At 46.4% G+C, this 8,132-nt stretch overlaps 1 protein-coding gene across 2 annotated transcripts in view; it reads left to right on the top strand.

The window, feature by feature from the left end:
* Window positions 1–8,132, top strand: part of CD244 (CD244 molecule) — a 66,797-nt gene that overhangs the window by 39,234 nt on the left and 19,431 nt on the right. The window contains exons 4-6 of one of the 2 annotated variants that reach the window (XM_045298458.1): window positions 404–511; window positions 780–847; window positions 4,585–4,644. In XM_045298458.1, the coding sequence (XP_045154393.1) occupies window positions 404–511; window positions 780–847; window positions 4,585–4,644 (236 nt within the window). Of the gene's footprint in view, window positions 1–403; window positions 512–779; window positions 848–4,578; window positions 4,645–8,132 lie in introns of both variants that reach the window. The other variant, XM_045298457.1, reaches the window with a different exon arrangement.

Raw genomic sequence — 8,132 nt, 5'->3', positions numbered from 1 at the left:
GGGGGGGGGGGGCTTGATGTAACTTTTGCCAAGTCATATGCTTTACATAAATTAGTTATGGAATTAATCCCCATAGGTACAAAACAGTATCTCTCTTTCAGAAGGGAGGAAGCTGAGGATCAGGGAGGTTGAGGAAGTTGGGCGAGGTAAGTTGGGTAAGTTTATGGGGCAGAATCTGAATTTGCATCAGGCTCATCAGCTGTTAACAGTCAAGCTCTAGCCCCTCCTCTAGGGAAGGCACTAAATGACCAGAGAAACAGCCCTGATGGTGAAGTGACAGGGCATGTGAACACCAGCTTCACCAGAAAGGGGTGCAGGCTTTGAGAATGCCCCTGTCAGAGGCAAGTGGGCCGGGCAGTGGGAGGGCTGCTCTCTCAGTCCCCTGGCCTTCTGTGTCCCTCAGAATCGACATTTCTGCTTTACCCGATGATCATCATGGTTCTGCTATTCATACTCTTCTCTGGCACCCTCACCTACTTCTATGTGTGCAAGAGGAAAAGGAAACAGCCACGTAAGTGGAAGCATCATTTGTCACGTGACCTGGTCCTATGCCTAGCAGGGGTCCTGGAAGCGTTGCATTCCCTTGTCCTCAGGAGTGTGGTGGGAGGGAAGAGGCAGCTGCTCAGCCTTTATCCCCAGTTTACATGCTGTGTGGTGGCCACTGGTCTCAAGATCTTGACCATTTGGAATGAAGGTAGGGTTTGCCAGATGTGGAAACATGCCCTGGGTGGTGCCTGGATATCTCGGCAGGTATCCTCTTTCCTTCCTTCCTCCTGTAGGCCACAACGCGGAAGAATGTCTGACAGTGTACGAAGATATCAACAATCTGCGAGTCGGGACAAATCAAGTATGGCACCCTAGAACTGGGGTCTCGCTCAGCTTGTCTGGAGGTCAATTTGAGGGGATAGCCATTCAGAGCAGGAATTGATCTCCTAAAGCAGTCCTTAATCTCCCCTTCGCTTTCTTTTCTCCATCAGCTTTGGAAGTGAAAGAACGAGGAAAAGAAAGGAAACAGAGGAGATGGGAGGAGGGCAGATGGAGCCTTTTGGCATAGAATGTAGCTCAACAAAAACCAACAGTGGGGGTCCTAATGCTGATGATTGGGGCCTGTGTCCGCCTCGCCTCACCAAATGAGCGAGTCCCAAGAGGAATTGAGCCTTCTTGTATTTTTGGAACCAAACCACACATTTTGTGTCAACAGTTTATTTGTCTTAGCCCCTTGCTCCTTGCCCAGGCTGGGAGAGATGCCAGTGTGGCTGCAGCTTTGTGGCTGGCCCACTGGGCTCTGTTCTCTGCCATTTCTGAAGAGGACTGAATCTGACTGAGGAGTAGAAAGAGAAGTCAGGTGAGCACTAAGATACAGGCATCTCTGGGCACCTTTCTCTGAGCTCTTTGAAGGCAGTGAGTGGCTCCATGCAGAGATGTGGAAGTATGAAATGGCATGGTGGCTTCTGACCTCCTCTAATTCGACAAGGGGAAGAAGAATCAACCTCACCAGCCCAAGGCTGATTCTTATGAGTGAACATCAGACACGCTTTCCTTTTCCAACCTTTTAACCAATTAGGATAGCAGCCATCCTTCCCCCTGCACGTTCTACATTTCTATTGGGCATGAGAAATCATTGCAAGGACCATACAAATCTCACAAACATGCACAATTAGTGGGGCTTATTAGGGAAGTATCAGGTCATAACTCAGGTTCAGGGAGGGCATAGGATGCAGTTCTTTAGTTAGGACAGCTTCTTACCTGTGCCCACAGGCAGGCCTCTCTGGCCCTGGGTCTCAGCTTTGGCCCCACAGGCTTCTTGGGCCAGCCCTGTGTTTACGCTGCTCACCAAGTATTACAAAGCCCTTTGAAGCTGCCAGGAAGTGCCTAGAGGCCTTCCATCCCATCAGCAGGTCTCTGGCCCAAAGGCATTCGGCTTGCCCACTGTGAGGGTGAAAAAACCCAATGTGTTGTATCTTCTGCTGGCCAAGTTGTTGCTTGTGCTGCTGATGTTTCTCTGCTGCTATGTATTGCTCTTTGTCTCCTGGGTCTTGGTGGTCCTTAGCACAGGGGTTCTGAACCCAAAGAACATGCTCCATGCCCATCTCTTCTTTCTTTGTGGTTGCGAGGTCCTCCCCTACTTTGGCATTGGCTCTTGTGTACCTGGTGGGAGGGGAAAAAATGACCAATGCTCTGGCTCAAACATCTCTCGAACTCATTGCTATTGAGTCAATTCCCACTCATAGCCCCCTGACAAGCCCGGGTAGAGCTGCTCATGTGGGTTCCTGAAGCTGTAACTCTGTGGGAATAAAAAACCTCGTCTTTCTCCTGTGGAGCACCTAGTGGTTTCAAACCGCTAACCTTGAGGTTAGCAGCCCAACACACAACCACTGTGTCATACTACCCACACAAGGCTGACATGCACCAATCTTGGGGGGGGGTGGTGGCACAAACACTTTATTTGCATAATCCCACGGAGTCATTTGGTGAGAGCTGTACGACTATAGCTCTAAGCACTAGATTAAGCTGTTCACAGCAGCTCAGGAGGGGTAGGACACCACAGTGGATCTACAGGTTGTCCCAAACCACTGGCTGCTCTGTGGGCAGGATGTGGTGACAGGCTTAGTGGAGAAGTCCTCACCAGATTACTTGCTGACAGGCAGTGGGGCAGGATGATGCAGGGGAGAGGTTCCCTCTTCCCACCTCAACTCCTGGTTCTCTGCTTCAAAGGTGATGCACCAAAAGTCACTTCAGGCAAAGAGCCTCACGGAGCAGACAAGTAACTTTCCTCAACCCTGGGTTCAGTGGGACCAAATGATCCTTATTTTCATTTGTTTCTTTGCTCCAGCAGTGGGAATATTGAGTCCGATGAATTCCTGGAAGCAGGCTTATTGATCTATAGATACTGAAGCCCCCATGCTTGATAAAAGTACCATCCTCACCCCCATCAAGATAACATTACATTCGTAACACAGGGGAAATTGCTTGAGGATCTGAGCTCTTTACCCTGCTTCTGACTTGGGGTTCCCCCCTGCTTGGCCTCATCTCTCCCTGACTTTTCCCGATTCGCTCCAGCCTCCCGTCTGCATGTGCTCTAATTGATGTGGTCTCACGGTGGGACAGTTCAGACCCTCTCTGGAGGCACATTGTGCTGGTCGGAGAGGGAAGGAGTGCATGCAGCACACTTGTGAGGCGGCTGGTGCCTCTGGCTCCCAGACTCCCAGGATGGTTGGCATTTCTGTGTCCCACTTGACTTCCTTGCACCTGGTCAAAGGAGCTTTGCTGGCCCCCACTGGTTGCAACCAGAGGCCAAACTGGCAGTGTTTGCTCAGGGGGCAAGGGGCAGAAAATACCTCTGCCTACAACCTGTTGTAAAGGGGCTTGAGAAGGGGCCACTGTGTTTCTTGCCTTGGCCTTAAACTTGGGGCTTCCTCCATCTCTGCAGCTTCTTAGGGGGCTGGCTTGAGGCCAAGGGAAACTGATCCCCAAGACTAGATTCAGCCCGGGGATCAGTGTGCTCAGTTTTACAATGTTCAAACCCTCTAAGTTTTAGTGCTCATATCACTGGAAGGCACAGAGCAGAGTCCCACTCAGAGTTTATGTGGTTTATTAGTTGAGACGTTAGCAAAAGAAGTCACCAATAGGAAGCACGTGACAGGAAATGTCAAGGGAGCCAGCCCCTAACAAATCATCACAGGCCTGCAGGCGCAATTGTACAGTGATCATATGTACAGATTATAGTAAACTCAGAGAACAGAGATAGGAGAGATTATAAAATAAAGAAGTCAGACACATTTTATGGTAGCATGCTCACCTCAGCCCCTCTTCGTGGTCCACGTGAGGATATGGAAGGTGGGAATTGCAGAAGCAAGTGAGAGAGATTTATTACTAACCAAGGCTTATATTTCTTTTGGGGGCGAGCACGCCCCCTAATTACTGGTAAAGACATAAGTCACAAGAAGGGGTTGTACTATAGGTAATGCAGTAATGGGAGGGGCATAATCTAGGGGTGTACATGCTATAAGAAGAGGAGGGATTAAGGGTATACATGTGACAAAATGGGCAGATCCTAAATTCATGATGGAGGCCTGACCTTGACTGCCCTTGAACTGGAGAGTTGATTTAGTCTAAGCTTTCAGGGGAAGCAATCCACTGTTCCTAACTGCAGGGAGTGAGCCCCATCTATGGTGGGAATAAACAATATTGTCTGATTGCTCTGGATGGCTGAATGCCTACAGGGAGAATATGTCTAAGCATCTGACCTCCCACCTTGTGCTGGCAAACAGCTTCTAATGTTTGGCATATCTTTGGGGAAGACAAAGCTGGGGAAAAGTCTTTTTATATCCCACAAGGAAACCCTTGAGCAGTGTGGTCTGGTTACTTCTGGGACATACTATTTCCTGACACTGGTTTCTTGTGGGTTTTAAAAAAAAGTTTTTTAAAAAACTCTACCTACTGAATTGAACTGATAAAGATGCTCCCAGGCCCTGGCACATCCCTCTAGGTGCCTCTCCTTTGTGCTGTCGCTTCCCCCGCAGTCAGAAGTGGACAGACTTCCTGGTTCTGAAGCTCTTTGAACTGTTTCTGGTGCAGGGGCAGGAGCAGGAGCAGCATCCCTCGGGAGAAGGCAGCACCATCTACACCAGGCTCCAGCCCCAGGTACCACTGATGTCTGCCCTCCTTCAGGTGCTGATCTTTGGGCTTCCTAACCCTCCCAGACATTGGTCCTCTGAATGGCAGAATAAGGTCTGGGAATTCTGTGGGATAGAGGTAGCCAGGCATCAGTTGGATGAAGGGGTCATTTGAAAAGTCCAACTGGAGCATCTCAGCAGAGCTGGGATGTCTGATGTGGTTGCTCCTTTTCATCCAGGCTTGCCAGGAGGGCTGGCCCCTGAGAGTGGGCGGGAGGAGGACTCCTGTCAGGGGCTCAGCTTCTGTTCTCTCTCTTTGCACCTTCCAATATGTGGTGTATTTGCACTTAAAAAAAAATCATTTTATTGAAAGCTCTTACAGCTATTATAACAATCCATAATTTAATGAGATCAAACATAATTTTACAAATGGTGCTACCATCATTTTCAAAACATTTTCTTCTTGATTTCTTTGATATTGGCTACCCTTTATCCCCTCCCTCCCCCACCATATCCTCCAGGCATCCTTATTATTATTATTTTTAAAAAATCATTTTATTGGGGGCTCATACAACTCTTACCACCATCCATACATACATCAGTTGTGTAAAACACATTTGTACATGTGTTGCCCTCATCATTCTCAAAACATTTGCTCTCTACTTAAGCCCCTGGCATCAGCTCCTCATTTTCCCTCTCCCCTCCCTGCTCTCTCATGAATCCTTGACAATTTATAAATTATTATTTTATCATATCTTACACTGGCCGACGTTTCCCTTTACCCACTTTTCTGTTGTCTGTCCCCCAGGGAGGAGGTTATATGTAGAACCCTGTAATCAGTTCCCCCTTTCTACCCCACCCTCCCTCTACCCTTCCGGTATCACCGCTCTCAGCACTGGTCCTGAAGGGATCATCTGTCCTGGATTCCCTTGTTTCCAGTTCCTATCTGTACCAGTGTACATCATCTGGTCTAGCCAGATTTGTAAGGTAGAATTGGGATTATGGTAGTGGGCAGGAGGGGTGGGGGGAGGAAGCAGTTAGGAAGTAGAGGAAAGTTGTAGGTTTCATCCTTGCTATACTGCATCCTGACTGGCTCATCTCCTCCTCGCGACCCTTCCATAAGGGGATGTCCAGTTGCCTACAGATGGGCTTTGGGTCCGCACTTCACACTCCCCCTAATTCACAATGATATGATTTTTTGCTCTTTGATGCTTGATACCTGATCCCTTTGACAACTCGTGATCACACAGGCTGGTGTGCTTCTTCCATGTGGGCTTTGTTGCTTTTGAGCTAGATGGCTGCTTGTTTATCTTCAAGTCTTTAAGACCCCAGACACTATATCTTTTGATAGCCAGGCACCATCACCTTTCTTCACCACATTTATTTATGCACCCATTTGTCTTCAGCAATCATTATTTTACATATTATATATATTTATTATTATTATTTTTACTGTATCATGCACCATTCAATGTGTCCGTTCCCCTACAATTTTGTTATTCATCCCTCTCTAGTGGGGTTATACAGTCATCATTGCTATCGATTCCTCTCCCTACCCTTTCTTCCCATACCCTGAAATCATTACTCCCATTACTATTTCCGAAGAGTTTATCACTCTTGGATTTCATGTATCAAACGACCTTAATTATACAAGTGAACATACATAGGTCTCACAAGATTAATGTGGTGAAACCAAGACCATAATAGTAAGGGGTGGAAATATTAAAGAACTAGAGCATAGTGTTTCCTCAGCATTACACTGCACCCTGGATATACCATCCCTTCCATGTGGCCCCTCTGTGAGGGATTGTCCTATTATCTTACAGGTCTGTTTTGGGTCTCCACTTTGCTTACACTCTTTCAAGTCAAACTGATTGCTTGTTTTTGAACTTCTGATACCTATACCTGTTGACACCTCATGATCACCCAGGCTGGTGTGCTGCTTCTAAGTGAGCTTTGTTGCTTCTCAGCTAGATGGCTGCTTGTTTAACTTCAAGCCTTTAAGATTCCAGATGCTGTATCTTTTAATAGCCAGGCACCATCAGCTTTCTTCACCACATTTGCTTATGGACTCATTTTTGTCTTTGGCGGTTGTGTCAGGAAGGTGTGGATCACACATTGCCACATTATTAGAACCACCGTTCTTGAACTGGGGTAAGATTTAAGTAGAGGCCCACAGCCCATCTGCTCTCTTATTATATTTATATCTACACACAAATATACCTATCTTTATATATTTATATACATAGCTATATTTATGCATATATAAAATTTCTACTTTCTTATTCTTTTCTCGTTTTCTTTTATCTTTCCTCCATTATCATCTTTACCCATCCTTCACCTTGCAGTAATTCCTCTCAGCTACATTTCAATTGATCAGACATGACCAGAAACTCTACACCCTCCCCACTGTCAATTTTATTTTATTTTATTTATTTTTAACTTTTACTTTCCCTTCTCTCTTTTTTTTTCCCCCCTTCTCTCTTTAAAAAAAAATCATTTTATTGGGGGCTCGTAAAACTCTTATCACAATCCATACCTCTATCCATTGTGTCAAGCACATTTGTATATTTGTTGCCATCATCATTCTCAAAACATTGTCTTTCTACTTCAGCTCCTCATTTTCCCCTCCCTCCGTGCCCCCTCTCTTTCACGAACCCTTGATAATTTATAAATTATTATTATTTTGTCATGTCATACACTGTCCGACCTCTCCCTTTACCCACCTTTCTGTTGTCCGGGGAGGAGGTTTTATGTAGATCCTTGTAATCGGTTCCCCCTTTCTGCCCCATCCTCCCTCTACGCTCCCGGCATCACCACTCTCACCACTGGTCCTGAGGGGTTCATCTTTCCTGGATTCTCTGTGTTTCCAGTTCCTATCTGTACCAGTGTACATCCTCTGCTTCTTACTTCTTTTCTGTATTTCCTTTTACTTTCCTCTTGTCTCACTATCATGCTCAGCCTTCATTTGGGTTTCAGTAATTCCTCTCGGTTACATTTCCCATGATCAAGTCCTACCAGGCCTCTTACACCCTCATTGCCACCGATTTTGGATCACTTGTTGTTTCCTTGTCCCTGGGTTTGTTAACACCTATGCCTCCCCTTCTCCCATGTCCCCCTGGAACCATTGTTTTCTCCTCCAGATTATTTATCCCACCTATCTTATCTAGATAGACCTGCAGAGATAACAATATGCACAAAAACAAGACAGAGCAAAACAAAGCAACAAAAGGAAAAAAACTCAACAATCACAACCAAAGAAAACCCAATGACAAAAAAAGAGAAAAGCCTGTAAATAGTTCAAGGTCTATTTGTTGACCTTTAGGAGTGTTTTCTGGTGGCATCTGATGGGGTCCCACGCCCTGGCCCCAAAGTCTATTTCTGGTATTCCTTCAGGACTTCCTTGCTCTGGTCCCCTTGCTGTTCTGTTACCCACCCTTAGTGTTTTGCCTTGGCGTCCCCACCATCAATTTTAGATCCCTTTTTATTTCCTGTCCCTCTCCTTATTTGCTCATC

This window comes from Echinops telfairi, unplaced genomic scaffold (assembly GCF_000313985.2).
Source record: "Echinops telfairi isolate 266 unplaced genomic scaffold, ASM31398v2 ScPeMD7_7425;HRSCAF=8463, whole genome shotgun sequence".
NCBI lineage: Eukaryota > Metazoa > Chordata > Mammalia > Afrosoricida > Tenrecidae > Echinops > Echinops telfairi.
This window is presented reverse-complemented; position numbering and strand designations above follow the sequence as displayed.